General features: G+C 41.1%; 1 protein-coding gene across 1 annotated transcript in view; it reads right to left on the bottom strand.

Moving 5' to 3' along the window:
• Positions 1-18,100, bottom strand: part of PTPRM (protein tyrosine phosphatase receptor type M) — a 712,503-nt gene extending 694,403 nt beyond the window's left edge. The window contains exon 1 of the mRNA XM_065399529.1: positions 17,953-18,100. Within this exon, the coding sequence (XP_065255601.1) occupies positions 17,953-18,100 (148 nt within the window). The remainder of the gene's footprint in view (positions 1-17,952) is intronic.
• Between the last annotated feature and the right edge of the window lie 392 nt (positions 18,101-18,492).

The raw sequence follows: 18,492 nt of genomic DNA, 5'->3' as shown, positions 1-18,492 counted from the left end.
AGCTGGGCATCTCTCTCTATCAGTGTTACAAAGGGCAAACAATTTATACAGGGTAAAACGGATTTATTTGGGATTTGGGCCCCATTGGGAGCTTGGCATCTGAGTGTTGGAGACAGGAACTGTTTTCAGTTAAGCCTGCAGCTTTTGGGGGATGTACCTATCTATAGAACTGGAAGGGACCCTGAAAGGTCATTGAGTCCAGCCCCCTGCCTTCACTAGCAGGACCAAGTACGGATTTTGCCCCAAATCCCCAAGTGGCCCCCTTGAGGACTGAACTCACAACCCTGGGTTTAGGAGGCCAATGCCCAAACCACTGAGCTATCCCTCCCCCCTCAGAGTTGGGTCTGTGTTTGTAGCAGGCTAGCGTATCTGGCTCCAACCAGGCAGGGTACTGAAGTCTCAAGGTGCCAGGGAAAACAGGCTCAGAGGTAGTCTCAGCACATCAGTTGGCAGTTCACAAGGGGTTTCTGTGATCCAACCCATCACACAATGTATCGACAAATATGCCTGTGTCAATCTCCTTAACTACATCCCTAACTCAGGCTCCATCAGCTACTGACTCAGTTTCTGCAATGTGTTCCAGGCAATGATTGACAAGCAAATAATAGTTTTAGGCCATTGCCTTCAGTGTTCTGACCTAACAAGTAATGCAGCAGACATGGCTGACACCTCCAAAATAGCTCAGAGTGAGCACCAGAAGGAGTCTGTAGATGCCCTCATCTTTTCAGACCTAGAAACAAATGAAAAAAATTTTCAAAATAAAACGCAGTGCTTGTCTATACAGAGACATCCAGGAAAATGAATATGAATTAAAGGTGTGAATTTGAAGTGGACTGGTTAAACTGCATTAAACCCTGGTGTGAGGAACACTGTTAATCAGAATTAAAGTGGCCTTTATTCAGTTTAGTTTAATTCTGGAAGTTAAATCAGGCAGTAGTGATCATCCCAGTGCAGAAGAAATTGAGGCGCAAAGTGTAAATGATGGAAGTCCTATTACTAAGGAATTAACAGATATTTACCTGAAGATAAGGAATGGCAATGTGAAGAAAGTGATGGAGAATCGTCCAGTTTTCCTGGTGGCATAAAGGAGAGTGATGAAGAAGAACATGGCTCACATGAAAAGGAGAATAATGACAAAGAAAAATCTGGTTTACATGAAAAGGGGAGAAAGGATAAAGATGAATTAGTCTTGCATGATAACAGAAACAGCACTAAGAAAAATTGCACACCACAAATCGATACATCAGATCCAGCTTTATGACCGGCGATCCTAAACTCTGCCGATATTGATCATACAATTTTGAATGGGCTGGGGGGGGGGGGGGAGAAACACACACCATAAAACCAAAGATATGACAATTCCAGTAAATGAGCAGAAGTGACACTTCTCAAAGTCCCACTGCGAAAGAGTGCTCGAGAATGGTGAGAAACTGAATCAGTGTTAGCTAATTTACTCAAAATCAACTCAAAGTATTCTGTTATTGTTGCACAATATTTGACAAGAATGCCAAATTATTCCTTGCACTTTCTGGGTACAGTTACTGGCATAATTTAGCTGATGCTCTGAAGCAACATGAAAAGTCACCCGACCATATAACATAACATATTGATAACATATTGATGCATATTGCATATTGATGCAACTCAGCAAAATGAAGTACCATGCCGTAATAATGGACTGCACGCCTGACATTAGTCACAGTGAAAAGACGTCATTTACAGTAGGATTTGTTGATGACCTGGATGGCTGTATCCAAGTAAAGGAACACTTTTCTGTTTCCAGTCTGCAGATGACTCTACTGGAAAAGTCCTAACAGAATTGTTTATGAACGTTTTGAATAAGAATTAAATAAAGCTTCGGGACTGCCGCGGCCAAAGATACAACAACGATGAGAACATGAACAATAGCATCCAGGCAAGGATCCTTGCGCTGAATTGAAGAGCTTTTTTAGTGCCTTATGACTGCCATTCCCTCAACCTGGTTGTGTCAGATGCAGCGTCATCTTCTTTAGATTCAGGATCTCTCTTCGGAGTACTACAAAGTATATACGTCCTGTTTTCAGCATCAACTATCAGGTGGAAGAACCTCACGGACAAGGTTACAAAGCTGACCATGAAGCCGCTAAGTAACACTCTCTGGGAAAGCCGCATTGCCAGTGTAAGGCCAGTGAGGTATCAAGTGATTGAGGTTTACAACACCCTGATGGAACTGGTGCAGTCGAGTAAAGCCAAGGCCAAAATCTAACATGAGGCGCAAAGCCTGACAAACCAGATCACGGACTTCAAATTTCTAGTCTCAATTGTGGTTTGGCATGATATCCTTTACAAGTAAATGTTGTAAGCAAGGCATTACAAACTCAGTTGATGGACATCACAACTGCTACTATTTTGATGAGAAGCTGCCTTGATTTCATTGTGGCCTACAGGGATAAAGTTGAAGATGCTATCACTGCTGCCAAAGAAATGGCAGAACATTTAAGAGTTGTGCCTGTCTTCAAGGAAATGTGTATTCATCGGAAGAAGAGACAGTTTGGTTACAATGGCAGAGATGAGGCGATGGGAAACTCAGAAGAAAAATTCAAGAGGGAGTTTTTTTGCACGCTCATTGACACTGTTCAAGTGTCCATCGAAGAAACGTTTGGACAAATGAAGCACCACAAAAAGACCTGGGATGGGGATTGTATGGCCTTCAAAAGCTGCCAGCAGACAGGAAAACACTCTTGAACAATTGTACAGACTTTCAACGGAGACTGACACATGGGGAATGTTCAGACGTCAATGATAAAGACCTCTATATCAAATTGGACAACCTCCATCACATTTTGCCACACAGGAAACACTCTCCATTCCATGTTCTCCAATTCATTCATGATGCAGAGCTGAAGGACACTTTTCCTAATGTGTGGATAGCTTTGAGAATTCTGCTCACACTGCTGGTCACAGTCGTGAGTGGTGAGCTCAGCTTTTCAAAGCTCGGGCTCATTAAAACATATCTTCGATCGATGATGGCCGATGAGAGACTGACGTTGCTTGTTATTTTATCGCTTTGAATCTCTCTGATGCAGTGCTTCAGTTCATAAGGGCAAAGACGAGAAAAGCAAAATTTTGAACTAAAGGACTAGCCTTAACATTCTGAGGCTGTCACCTACTATAACACTATTTAATACTGGTCCACCCAATGTTGGTGCTCATTTCAAATTCTTGATGTTACTACATTTCAGTTATTCCTGAAATTAAAAAGTTTCTATAAGCTTAGAGGGAACAATTTTTTTAGTTGCTTATATAGGGCATGAATAAATACAGATTTACAGATCCTAGTGTGCAAATTTATCTTATATGAAAGGGATAAATCATGCATGCAAATCATGCATCAAAGTCGTGAAATGGGCTACAAATATAATAAAAAAATAAGGTATTAAAAAGTTTAACAAATGGAGGGGGGGCGTCAAAGGCGCTCATCGCCTGGGGTGCCATTTGGTCTAGAGCCGGCCCTGCTGCTCTGAAGTTCACAGCACCTCAAGCTGTTCCAACCCCATGGGTATTACCATCAGTTGTCCCAGATTATGAGTCTTATACATCAAAGAAAATAACTGTTTCCTTCCCTGAATAAATTTAATGTACACGGATCATTGTTCAGCAACAGATCTGTTAGTGAATCCATCAGCCAACAGTCATACATTTAACTTTCTGTATTCATTCCTAAGGGCATGTCTACACTTGGAAATGTACCAAAATAGTTAGTCCAGAATAATTATTTCAGTATAAATTCCTATGTGGACTTATCATGGAATAACTATTTTGGTACATTTCCAAGCATAGACAAGCCTTAAGATACTATAGAAAGCAACTGTAGAGTATTTCACTCCATAGGTGTTAATCTTGAAATCAGACTCCATTAAGGAAAACTGTGTTCTGTAAACTGGAGAGTATTTAAAAAAAATCTCTCAAGCTGAAATCATGTTTAAAAACGGTTTACACCAGGGGTCAGCAACCTTTCAGAAGGGGTGTGCCGAGTCTTCATTTATTCACGCTAATTTAAGGTTTCGTGTGCCAGGAATACATTTTAATGTTTTTAGAAGGTCTTTTTCTATAAGTCTATAATATATAACTAAACTATTGTTGTATGTAAAGTAAATAAGGTTTTTAAAATGTTTAAGAAACTTCATTTAAAATTAAATTAAAATGCAGAGCTCCCCGGCCCGGTGGCCAGGACCCAGGCAGTGAGAGTGCCACTGAAAAAATCAGCTCGTGTGCCGCCTTCGGCACGCGTGCCATAGGTTGCCTACCCCTGGTTTACACAGACACAAAATAAGATGGTACACTTTAAGTTCTCCAGACGTTTCATTTCATAGAGCAATCTAGTCATATGAGATTCTGGTGGATAAAGACATTTTCTGCTGCCACACTAGCAGCAGTGAGTTCACATACATGTAAAGGATCAATTCTAAAGCTATTGTACTATCCACTTACAAAAGACCAGCCCTCACCAGAAAGCTTTTCCTACTTCCTATACATTACTGCAAATTAATGAAAAATTAAATGTTTGTGTAATTGTGGAAAATGCATTTATGTTTAAGTTACCCACATACTCTCCTTTGTCATGCTCCTGATGCTTCCTTTGCAGGACTTCAGTAATATCCTCCATTGATTCAAGTCCATATTTGTTTAGGTAAATTGATATGTTCCAAACATTTTTCAATACTTCATTTTAAAAATCATCCAACAGTGCGTTTTATACACATGTATTAGACTCCTAGACTTTAAGGTCAGAAGGGACCATTATGATCATCTAGTCTGTGTTTAAAACAGTCTGTGTGTAACAACAACATGTATGATACTTAGTGGACAAATTGACGACTGATGTTAAAAGTAATCTTTTTTTGCACAAACATCAGCAGCTATGTCTTCAACGGAAAGGCTGTAATAAAGTATTAGAAAGAGGACACCTCCCTCCTAAAAATCAATCCGGTTGTTTTGCACCAGCAGGAAATCAGACAGTAGTTTATTTTACTACTTACTCTGGCTTTGATAGCAAATTAAACTTTTGCCTAACTTTCTGGCAAGGATAGCTACCTGACTAGCTGAAAGCTCAACCTCAATCTTTCCCCTCCCGCAGTCACCACAGACTTCTGATTGGTGAACTAACGAAAAACACACTAAAATTGAGGCTCCCTCAGGAATACTCAGCAGCACATTTGTCCTTGCTCCTACTGTCCCCATTTACTTGTGCATAGGACATCTCCCTCTCCTCTGACTGGCATTTCAATTCTATTGCTCCGCCCAGCCCTTCCGCCTCCTGTTCACTCTTCTGACTGGCAGCTGATTTCTGTTGCTCTGCTGAGCTTCTCCTACACCTGAAAGCTCAATTCTCTGCTCCACTCCTTCTCAGCCCCAAAAGCCACTATTCTCTCTGACTGGCCCACTAAATACTGCTGTGCCTGATGTCAAGACAGCCTGCCCTAGTCTCCCCTATTGCCCTTGTCTAGCAGGCAGGAAAGCCAATATCTTACTCACCCAGATCACACTTCTATTAGTCCTGGGCTTCTAGACAAAGGCAAATTAGGGGTTTCTGGGGCCCTGGTCCAGGCCAAATGGGGGCCCCTCCCCACCCCTTCCGCCTACAGTCTGCACTCCGCCAGCACTCCTGCCAGGGAAACGGGGTCGGGGTGCAGGGGTTTGCCCCACCCCTGCGGCCCGGCACTCCTGCCGGGGAGTGGAGTCGGGATGCGGAGGCTTCCCCTGTTCCCTGGCAGGAGCACTGGGTGGGCACAGTAGGGGAAGCCCTCGTGCCCCAGCCCCGCTCCCTGGCAGGAGCGCCAGGCAGGCAAGTGGAGCAAGTCGGGGCACAGGGGCACCCATTTTTCCAGGGGTCCCCAATTGGCTAATCCACCACTGCTTCTAGACCTCAGGATGTTTCAATGTACAGTATATTTATTTTAAAGGACTTACCTTTTCTTAAAGACACCGTAGTGTAAATCAAAGCAGGGACTAACGTCTTCAAAATCCAAAACTGAAAACGTCAGCCTAATCTACATAAAGCCCTTATTGCCCTAGGTATACGTATGCAACTCTCAATGACAGTATTGAAAGTAAAAACAAATGAAACCTCTCGGGGGCCTTGTATGCCGTCCTCAATCCATGTCCTATACTGTCCCCATAAACAGAGTACAGTCATATCATACAATTTATGATATGCACTAAACTTCTTGTTTTCAACTTTTCATTTTTAAATAAATACTTGCTCATTCATTGTGGGGTTTTTGGTTTGTTAATTTAAAGAGACATCAGGGGCGGACTTGCTTGTTAACCATTAGCAGGAACCTCCCTAACCAATAGTTTTAAAAGTGCAAGCAACCTTGTGTTTTGTCTTCTGGGACAGTGCTGAAAAGAATGCATGCCACAAAGAGGATATTCTTGAGATACATAAAAAAAGGGCATCAACAGCAGAACTCCTTACAGCAGGGTTAGTCAATAAGAGGACTGCAGGCCAAATCCTGACCACCAACTACTGTTGAATGGACCCTGAACTCTATTTACTTATTGTTACCATTATTGTTTGTATTAATTATTATTATTTTCTCTGGAGCCTGGACCTCGATGAAGAAATTTGAACCTTGACAACAAAAAATTTGACTACCCCGGCCTTACAGTTATCCTTAGAAGACACCATTAAATCCATCTTCTGTAATGAAAGGCTGGCTTGTGTTTTAGTAACCACTGCTGAAGGAGAAGTCAAAGGGAAAATGCAGTTCAAATGGGACAGCTGAAAGCCCCTTTTTTCCTGAAATCTACTGAAAAAAAACCAGAGTAAGTAGGCAAAGGAGAAAAAGAACTAGAGTAATTCTCAAATGTTAGAGGGTATCTACTGAATATTTTAGTTCCTACATATGTCTGAGTCAGTCTGTCCTTCTTCTATTTCCTATTTCCCCATACATAAGTACAAAATTTCTAGGATTGCTTATGAACTCTGTGAGAAATCCTGGACCCACTGAAGCCAATAGCCAAACTCCCATTGCCTTTATGGAGCCAGGATTTCACATTATATCTTAAACTATAAAACAAAAGGGATTATACAATTTATCATGCAGCACTTCAAACTTCCAAAAAAAAAACCTCTAGTAAACAACTTTTAGATACTGCATTTTAGTGTTTAATTTGATGGTAACATCAAGGTAACCATAATTTAAATTATACATGTACGTACACACACACACACCGCAAGTCCAAGGTGAAAGAAATAACCTTGCACAAATATTTTCTCTCTATTTCGCAAGCACTCTATAAACAGACTGTAGAGTTGCTGGTGAGTGCTGTGCTTCTGGCCTTTTTTAATTTATTTTATTTTTAATGTGTCAGAGGACAGAGGAGGAAATGGGTAATATTGAAATCTGTATTTTGGAATGAAGCAAAACTGCAGGTAAGAGGATGGAACAGACATTGCAACCAGATATAAAAAGTGGCCTATCAACCTTTATAATATTCCATACTTTTTAAGTTAGCACAATTTGGTGGCAATCAGCTCTGAACTGCACTTCATTAAAATTGGAAGCAGCCACACATCTGAGAGTAGCATGCTGCCCTGAGCCCACTTAAAGAACTCCCACTGACATCAGTGGGAGTACTAATGCAGATGGAGGACAGTATGTATCTTGAGGAGATGGCATCAACTTCTGCATTTAAATCATCATCAGCCAGCATTCTGCCTTTCTCCAGTATTGAATATTTTTTTTCCATATGGTAAATCCTGAAAAACAGACGGTTTGATCTTAAGACAATGGTTTACACCAAAACTTGAAGATGTATTCATACATCATCAAATTGGTGATTGTGGGTTTATTTTGTGATAACAAACTAATACCAACCACTGTAGAATAATTTATAAGGATCAGCTCATTTAGATGTTCAGATGAATGACTTAAACAAGTAAAACCACCACCAAAAAAACTCCAAAAAACCCAAAATGCTTTCAGCTATATCAAGGGAAATGCAAAATATTGCCTTAAGGGAAAATGTGAACCAGGCACTATTTCTAGAAGAACTGGGTCTCTAAACCAGGGGATGGATTACAATGATCTATAAAGTATAGAAATATATGTATTAGAAATGGAAATTAATTATTCAGTCAAAGCCAATCAGATTCTAAGGCCAGAAGGAACCATTGTGATTATCTAGTCCAGGGGTCGGCAATGTTCGGCACGCGGCTCGCCAGGGTAAGCACCCTAGCGGGCCGCCAGGGTAAGCACCCTAGCGGGCCGGGCCAGTTTATTTACCTGCTGACGCGGCAGGTTCGGCCGATTGCGGCCCCCACTGGCCCGGGACAGCGAACCGCGGCGAGTGGGGGCCGCGATCGGCCGAACCTGCCGCGTCAGCAGGTAAATAAACTGGCCTGGCCCGCTAGGGTGCTTACCCTGGCGAGCCGCGTGCCGAACATTGCCGACCCCTGATCTAGTCTGACCTCCTGTATAGCACAGGCCTTAGAACTTCCCCCAAAATAATTCCTAGAACATCTTTTTAGAAAACCATCCAATCTTGATTAAAAAAAATTGTCAGTGAAGAAGAATCCACCACAATCCTTGGTAAATGGTTCATTACTCTCATCATTAAAAATTCACACCTTATGTGCAGTCTGAATTTGTCTAGCTTCAACTTCCAGATCCATTGGATCATGTTTTACCTTTCTCTGCTAGACTGAAGTGCCCATTATTAAATATTTGTTCCCCATGTAGATACTTATGGACTGTAATCCAGGGCTTTGGAGCAGAGCCCAGAGCTGGAGCGCAGACCAGTAGGTTTTTGCCCGGAGCTGGAGTGGAGCCGGAGCGGAGCAATTCAAAAATTTGATTGCTCCAAATCCTTGCTGTAATCAAGTCACCCCTTAACTTTCTCTTTGTTAAGCTATTTAGATTGAGCTCCTTGGGTCTCTCACTGTGAGACATGTTTTCTAATCCGTTAATCATTCTCGTGGCTCTTCTCTGAACCCTCTCCAATTTATAAATACCCTTCTTGAATTGTGGATACCAGAACCGGTAATTCCAGTAATGATTGCACCAATGCCAAATATACGATAAAATATCCTCTCTACTCCAGTCAAGATTCCCCTATTTATGCATCCCAAGATAACATCTTTTGGTCACAGCATCACATTGGGAGCTCATGGTCAGATGATTATCCAGCACAACCCCCAAATCTTTTTCAGAGTCACTGCTTCCCAGGATAAAATCCCCCATCCCGCAAGTATGGCCTACATTCTTTGTCCCTAACATTTAGCCATATTAAAACGTATATTGTTTGCTTGTGCCCAGTTTACCAAACCATCTGGATCGCTCTGAGTCAGTGACCTAGCCTCTTCATTACCACAGGCTGATACACAAGACCAGATCCATGATAAATATCACAGGGCAGAATACTTTATAAATTCCGTTATTCTCTTGGGGTGCATAAGTATGCTGAAACTCTCTGACTTTTTCCTATTTTTATTTCAAGGGCAGAATTTTACCCTAAAATCAGCATGACTGCAAATGGTTATTATAAATAAAGAATCTATGTAAGTATAGTTACAGCACAAAGTTTCAAAAGGTCTTTAAAGTCAAATCCATTCTCTCCATTTTTTTTTAATAAAGCCAAAGAATTATATTAATTAGTAATTTAGGGACATTTTCCAAAGCATCTAAGGACTTCAGAAGCACAAGTCCGGTAGGAAGTCTCCCTCTTAATAAATATGGTACAAATTGCTGATAAAAAAAATATGTATTATATTTCATATAGGAGTACATTAAGAGATAAAGCAATTGGTAGGAGAAATTACACCGAAATAGATGGCTAGGGTGATGAAACAAGTAATTAGATATTACTTAGTTGAAAGCAAAAATACATGTCATGCTATTGCCTTACAAAAGAATGTCATAAAGGACAGTTATAATAAGAATAGCTGCATACTGCAGAAAAAAAATCCCTCAGGTAGCTACAGCTTGTGGTGCTGCATTAGGACACCCAAGTTCAGAAACAGAGTCCAACTGTGTGCAGAAAATAAGGCGCTTAAGGAGGACATTGTTTTCATGGCTTTCTACACATTAATCATTAACATTATCACACAATGACATGCAAAAAAACCAACCAACTGCTACTATGTAAAGCTGTTGCAAAACAAAGTTTTGACTAATCCTCAAGACTATTTTATATACTAAGAAAAAGACAAGGCCTGTACAAAATTAAGAAAATAAAAATATGTAAAAAGTATAATAAAAAAAACATTTCAAGGCATGTTTTCTAGCTGTTATTTAATACTTTTATATAAAAGACGGGTCAGCAACCTTTCAGAAGTGGTGTGCCCAGTCTTCATTTATTCACTCTAATTTAAGGTTTCGCGTGCCAGTAATACATTTTAACGTTTTTAGAACGTTAAAAACGTTCTAAAGGGGGGGAGGGATAGCTCAGTGGTTTGAGCACTGGCCTGCTAAACCCAGGGTTGTGAGTTCAATCCTTGAGGGGGCCACTTGGGGATCTGGGGCAAAATCAGTACTTGGTCCTGCTAGTGAAGGCAGGGGGCTGGACTTGATGACCTTTCAAGGTCCCTTCCAGTTCTAGGAGATGGGATATCTCCATTAATTATTATTTATTATTATTATTATTATTATTAGAAGGTCTCTTTCTATAAGTCTATAATATATAACTAAACTATTGTTGTTATGTAAAGTAAATAAGGTTTTTAAAATGTTTAAGAGGCTTCATTTAAAATTAAAATGCAGAGCCCCCGGACCGGTGTCCAGGACCTGGGCAGTGTGAGTGCCACTGAAAATCAGCTCGCATGCCGCCTTCGGCACACGTGCCATAGGTTGCCTACCCCTGATATAAGAGATCTTTTATACACTCCCTCACCCTCAGTGGATCTCACCTATTCCTTCACAAAGCTCTGGAAATCTCACATTTCCCCCCTCCCCCCAACCTCATAACTCTAATTCTACTGTCTGTAGAACTCCCCTTTAACATGACCATTATTTTGTCTCAGTAAACCAGGACATCACTCCTTAATTTGCAAAGGGTCACTGCAGAGTAACAGACGCTATTTCCCATTCCCTGCAGCTAACAGATACTCAAGTTCCATAAAGCTCTTAAATAGTCTTTTGGATTTGCTCTACTATTAGCCTTAGAAATGTCAATAAACAATCCTTTACATAGACAGGAGAAAAAATATATATATTTCTCTCTACATTTTTTGTTGCACAGTACAGGCAGGGATTTACCCATGTGATTCTTAGTAAACTTAATGGAACTCACATGACTAAAACCCCATACAACACTCAATATTCACCCCACAGCCATTCCAAAATCAATTTAGAATTCAATTGTCAGGACATCAACCTTTTAAAAAAAAAAAAAGTAACTTTGAGCAAATACTTAAACTGTTATTGAAGATGGATTTACGAATCTATCCAGACGCATAAAATGTAACCTTACATGTATGCCAGGGAAGTATTGTAAGACATTCTTGTCAGTTACTACTTCTACATTTAAGCCACTAGCAAATATTAGCACTTTTTTGTAATCTGATTATAAGCACTGCATTTACTACACGGGCATATTCATTCCCCATTCTCTGCTTTCTGTTGAGTCAAATGCTGAATATCACTAGAACATACTCCAAGAAAGCTGCCTTTTTGCAAAATTAACCAACAGCTAACCTGTATAACCTCAAACCTGTGCTAGCAAATTTCTGTCAAATCAGAGTTTTATATGGTTACAAAGACACAGTATTCTACACTTCGAGCTAGCTCAGAAAACCCAGTTTACAATCCTTCATCTTTCTTTGCTTGGAAAAAGTGGATTTAGTGATGCAGCTACACCTAGTGATCAGCAACAGATCACAGCAGGCAAAACACTACAACTAAAAACACCAGTAATTTTGCATGGGTGAAATCAGAAAAGGGAGGGGGGGAAACTGAAAATAATGGGGTGGGAGAAGTAAAACAGTAGAATTATTATTAACATGAATTATTTTTCAAAAGGAATCCAAACTTGTCAGAAAGATTTTGTCCTTAACATATGCATTGGTAAGGTTACACTATCAGTGAACTGAAAAAGAAAAAAAAATATATCAAGGTTTAATTTTATTATAACAGTACACAAATAGCTTACCATGGATAGAATTTTCAAAGCTATATACACCTCTACCTCGATATAACACTGTCCTCGGGAGCCAAAAAAAATCTTACCATGTTATAGGTGAAACCGCGTTATACCAAACTTGCTTTGATCCACAAGAGTGCCCAGCCCCCCCCCCCCCCCCGGAGCACTGCTTTACCGCGTTATATCCGAATTAGTCTTATATCGGGTCTCGTTATACAGGGGTAGAGGTGTATCTTTTAAACTGTTTAGTGCTAATGTCACATTTAGGAAGTCTCATAGTTCTAGATGTTTGTCATTACCCAAGGCAAGATTATTAAAACATCAAATGAGTATTTTGGCAATAGCCCCTAAATTAAAAAAAATTCTCTCAAATGATTCATTAATATAAAATTACAAGTGATTTAGAGGACTGGTTTATGGGCCCTGATCCCACTGACTTCAATAGGCTTTAGATCAGGTCCATGGAATCAAATCCATACCAGTTATCTTCAGATGCGTGCTCAGTGATTTATGTGACGTGAGCGGATTGTCTCAGTCCAATTTCTAGTGAGCAGGGCAGGTGCACGCATCACAACTGGTTGGCACACTTATCCATTATCCCCGATGATGATTGAATACGCATGGAAAATGAACTACCTTCAATACATCCCAGTAATGTAATTTGACCCTGACTTGGAAGAGGTGTGAAGAAGTTTACTCAATTCACCCTGCACATATTCTGTGGGTAGACAGAGGATTCAGTCCCTACTGCTGTCAATCCAGCAGCTTCCATGAGCATTAAAAAAAAATACTATTTTCAAAAATATTATATCCTGCTAGATTGTTTCAAGAAACTGTAATTTTTGTTCCCATGGATTCTGATGATTCAACTGTGAGACCAAAGAGACATTATAGGAATTTTTCAATGTCATAACCTCCTTGTAATATCCTGTAGGGTATACTTTCTCCCATTTATTATCATAATAACACCACCATCTTAATCAATGACTTAATAGAAAAGCTTTAATTTTTAATAAGTAACACAAAAAACTTAGACTGATGTGGTTTTATTACTAACTTATGATAGGCACACAAGGTCAGAATAGCAATAATGGTTAGAAAAATATGAACACTTTATTTTTGTAGAAATACCTCTTTCACATAAAACATTAAAGCTTAATACCTAAATAATTATTTAATATGAAACATCACAAGCATTGTTTCAGTTTACAGGGAAGCAAAAGATGTGTTTATGTTTATATCACTCAAGATCACTTGTTTATGATTTCAATTTTTTTTTTAAATAATTATGCACTTAGGGCCTGATCCTTCAAATTTTTACATACATTTGCAACTTTACTCACATGAGTAGCCACAATGAAATCAATGAGATAACTCAGGAGTCACATGTGTAAATGATAACAGCAGCAGGACCTTAGATTGCAATGGCTTTGGTTTGGTTTACTGAGGCCTGGTCTACGCTACAAACCTTTGCAGGCATAGCTGTGTTGGCCAGGGTGTATGTAGTGAGACGTGATCTTTGAATGACATAGCTGAACTAGCAGAAACCCCTAGTGTAGACACGGTTATACTGATAGAACTACACTTTTGCTGGTATAGCTTATTTCACCTATAAGGAATGGGAAGAGGGGCAGGCGGGCACTGGACTAGAATAAGTTACACTGGCAGAAGTGCAATTTTGCCAGTATAAGCTGCATCCAAAGCAGAAGCGCTGTACAGGTATAGCATACTAGTAAAGCCTTCCAAGTGTAGGCCTGGCCTGATTTACGAAAGCAAAAAACAAACTTAAATCAGGTTAATGTTCTATCAACATCTACATATTTCACTGTACCAGAATTTTCATTTCAGCTAAGAGAGCACCTATGGATCTGAGTATATCTTCCTTCTTTTCAATGACCAAACATCAGTACTATCCCTATGAAGTTTAAAGCCCAGTGAGTCAACTGTTGCCTTGTAAGTGCTGATTACTGTGTGTTGTTGCAGATTTTATTGTGAAAAATATGAGATTCCTATTTACATAGTCCCTGCCCAAAGAAATGAAAATGTGATATGCAAGGCAATAATTTCCAATTTTTGTAAGGCACTTTATTTCAGGTTATTTTCCTCATAACCAGAGTTAGTATTGGCACCAGATAAGTTACCCCTGACCTACTTACACGCACCTTTCAGCCAGACTTTTTGTTGTTGTTGTTTTAAATTGCAGTTGGACTCATCAGACAGAGGTGAAAAAACAATTATGGGTAAAAAATTAGTTGACATACAACTTTACAGTCAATTTCTACAATAATAACAAAAAAACTGTACAATCTAATAATAGGCCTCTCTCTAGGACAAGTTTGGGTTATAAGCAAAAAGCACCAATTTTAGAAGGATGTGTGTATTTAAGTTTATGAGAAATGTGATGCTTTTATAAAAATGCATAGATTTTGAATTCTATTACATGTCTCTACCTTCAATTTCAGTTAAGCATTTTTATATTTGACAGAGCTCATCATGTCTAGACCTTTCATTTTATATAAAAGGTGACATTTAGGCTTACAACATCCTTTGTAACTCTACAGCTTGCATCATATTTTTGTTTGACCTATATCATTTTCAGAAATAGTTTGTTTTTTCTAGTCTGAGTAATCTACCAAAGAGACGAAAAAAGAAATACTATGAATTCAAATTAGGATTTCATATAAACCACAATAATCCTACGTCTCGGTGTTTACAAACTTTTGTAATTTTAGAAATCAGTCTTCGTATAGGGCCATTAAATACACAGTCAAACTAAAATGAAGAAGAAAAACCTGTTAAATTATTAAGGGAAGTAATTATTTTAAAAATTAAAGTGCTTCTCAAAAAAGAAAAAAGACTACTGTAAGGACTAATACACAATTTACATCATGCTTTTGAATAACAATCCTAGGTTTGTTTGTTTTTAACTGCTCCAAATAACCAATGTTTTCTTTTTAAATCAGATATCTTCATTATTGTTTCCTGAGTTTTAGTTCTTACGATCATTTTCATCTTGAATTGATGAACCTAGAATTTCAGATTCATCAATTAAGACCGGCACAGAAAAACCCATTTTTATTAACTGTTAAGCTAATTTCAGAAGATTACTTGAAAGCTTCAAGACTTTAAATAACAAAAAGATTTGCTTTTTCCTGGTGATTAGTTCCCAGATAAGAAGATGAACACTGAAGAAGACATCAGAACAAACTTCTGTACAAATAAGTCAGTGCAAAAATAAAGATGAACGAATTACTTGCAAAGATTACTTTTCCAGTCCATTGCTATTCTTTGCTTAAAATATGGTTTATTTGGTTTTTTAATAACGTGACCACATAGTTCACTTTTGTGGCAGGAGATAGGCAACTACACAACTCATAGACAAACTGTACTGTAATGTATCGTCAATGGGACTGATGCATCAAGCTTTTAACAAAAATAACAGCAACCATTTTTTCCCAGGGCATACAAAGAGCAAAAATAACGCCCAGACACTTTTTATGGTGCAGTATCACAATGGAAAAAATCATCAATTTTGTTCTTAGTAAGTGTATGGTAATTCATGCATTACCTTTACATATACACAAAAAATAACCATATAGAGTAGGCCAAATTCTGTGCTCAGTTATATCCACTGGCCCATTAAGCTTTTAAAAAAAAAAAAAAAAAAGTTTCATGCAACACTCCAAAACCCAGCCAGTTCACGGAGAGTGCTATACAATTGAACTAACTCTATAGATAGGACATTAAAGCAACAAAGACATTTCTGAATAGTTTGCGTTCCACATCACAATCTTCTTCTTAGCATGTGGTAATGTAAACTAATACTATAACCAAGAGCAACAACAATAAGACTAAGGCAGGACTGTACTGAAGCATGATGAACAGCACTTGAATTTTGACCCTAATGCAAGTATTAACACATCCTTGCATGCAACTAAATTAAAAATCCAACAAAAGGATAGTTGCCCTAGTTTACCTTTAAACAAACTGTAATAAGACCATGCAGGTATGGAGCACATTATGGATTTATCTTAATAAAGAGAGATTTGTTGTCAACATTTACTTGGTCCTGCCTCAGCGCAGGGAGCTGGACTTGACCTCTTGAGGTCCCTTCCAGTCCTACACTTCTATGATTCTATGAAGTCCGAACACTAGATTTCCAACATTAATGGAGTTATAGCACTAATATACATGAGTTCAGTTCTATAACTCACTGCAGAGGATAGCCTCATCCTAACAAGATTACTGGAAGAGATATTCTCCTAATGCAATCCTCGGGAACATTTCCTCCCCCCCACTAAAGAACCCTCCGGCTTATCTGCAAATGTTCCAAAGAAATTAGAGAAAAAACAGCCTGAATATATAGTGTCCTGGAAATGTATCACTGAACCAGAATAAGTTTATTTTTAAAAAATCCTTTAAGCACAAAACTTGGCTGTACTATGGGCTGCATGCAAGCAACATGTAACATACAAAATACAAACCACCCAGCAACCTCAGAAATAAGTCAAGCAGAGTACTACTCCCCACCAGAAAGCACATTTAGCATGTAGTGAAGGCCAGATGTCTTAGATGCACTAATTTCAAGTTAAAAAAAAAAAGAAAACTGATGTTACTCATTCGTGCTAAATAAATGTACAAAACTGTTTCACAACCCAACTTTCCACCCAGAATTATAGGTTTATTTAATACACATTTTAAAGTATATGATGGATTTTGTTATGGATGGGTGAGGAAAAACATAGACCGATGATGTTGAAGGGCAAACCTAAAATTGCAATTAAAAACAAAAAAAGGGCATGCATCAGGAGGAGTTATTTTCTGGAGCTGCACCGTGGATGTAAAAACCTAGAATGTCTAGGACACGCAGTTTTCCCCCTTTCCTAGGGTTTTCAATATAGGCTGAAGACTCTTCTGTGCTTTTAAAAGGGGCCGTCCCCTGCTTTTTAGACTGATCAACCACTGTCACTGCACAATCGCACTTAAACGCTGTGCTAATTTTTAGAGTTAATAATGAAGCTTCAGCTTTGATGACGGGACAAACTGATGGGAGAGAAGGAAGAAGAGCGATCGGGGGGCGGGGGGGGAGAAGCGCGCTGCTGGGAAGCTGCTATTGCCCGTCTATCCGTTGTTTTCTGGAGGTAGGGGGCGGCTCTCAGACCTGCCTGGTGGATATCAAAAGTTCTCTTTCTCCCAAATTTTCAGCGACTGCTCGGCTGTCCATTCCAACTCCAACCCACTCCACAAGCAAGCCCTACCCGCCTCCCTCCCAGCCCGGCCCCGGCCCCAGCCCCAGCCCAGCCGGCTGCCAGCATTCCGCTAAGCGCAGCGTGCTGCACCCTTACTTGTCACCTTGTAGCACTCGTGCCCGGCCAGGATGTGCCCAGGAAGACACACAGCCCGTTTGCACTCCGCTCACCCCCCTCCGCCTCCAAGTAAGTCCGGGCGGCAGGAAACTTGGAGAGACTCCAAGGAAAAGAAGATCCCCCAGTAATAAAATAATGTACCTCCCCCCCCCCCCCCGCGTGCCCGCAGCTCTGCTCCCCTGCCGCCTCTAGGTGCGGTGCGCCGGGGGGGCTCCGTCCCGCTTGACTCCAAACAACTCAGCGCCTTCCCCTCTCTGTTCTCCACCGGGGCACGAAGCGGCCGGTCTAACGGGACCGGTCGGCGCTGAGCTCCCCTCCTCCCCCTCTCTTGGTTCCCGGGGCTGGGCTCGCGTCCACCACCGCTCCTAGGCTCACACCCCGCGGGCAAACCAGCTCCCCACCGCAGCCTCCCAGCCAGCGGGACACCGGGGGGGGGGGAGCCGCAAGAGGAGGCTCCTCTTACCTGTGAAGGGCTCCGCTCCAGCTGCCAGCAAAAGTCCAGCCCAAGTCAGCAGGCAAGTTCCAACTTTCCCCATGTCTCCCCCGCTCCGCGCGCGGCTCCGCGAGGTGCAAAGCCGCTGGGCGCTCGCAGGCGCCCCACTCCCACCCATCCGGCTCCCGGGGGCAGGCTGGAGCCGGGCGGGGTGCGGCGGCGGGGAGGGATTGGCTCTGGGGCGCTGTTTTCCTGTTTCGGGGGAAGGGGGGGTTGCAGAGCCGCCTCCCAGTCCTGCCGCTGCCCTTGCCTAGGAGTCCCGTCCCCGCCTCCTCCAGCCCGCCGCTCTCCGTCCTGTTGCGCAGCCCCAGCCTCGGCGCCCAGCGCTTCGCTCGCCTCCCTCTCTGCCTCGCGGTGCCCCCGGCAGGCGGGCTAAAGACAGCGCTGAAGTCACGCCCAGCCGCCAGCACCGCCTGGCCCCCGCTAGAGGGCGAGTGCCGCCCGGGCTGCAGCTCCGGGGCTGGGCGGCGAGCTGAGCGGCTGCGGGGGGAGGAGAAGGAAAACGCGTGG

The sequence above is a fragment of the Emys orbicularis genome, chromosome 2 (assembly GCF_028017835.1).
Source record: "Emys orbicularis isolate rEmyOrb1 chromosome 2, rEmyOrb1.hap1, whole genome shotgun sequence".
Taxonomy (NCBI): domain Eukaryota; kingdom Metazoa; phylum Chordata; order Testudines; family Emydidae; genus Emys; species Emys orbicularis.
Note: the sequence above shows the minus strand (reverse complement) of the source record. Positions and strands in the feature narration are given on the sequence as shown.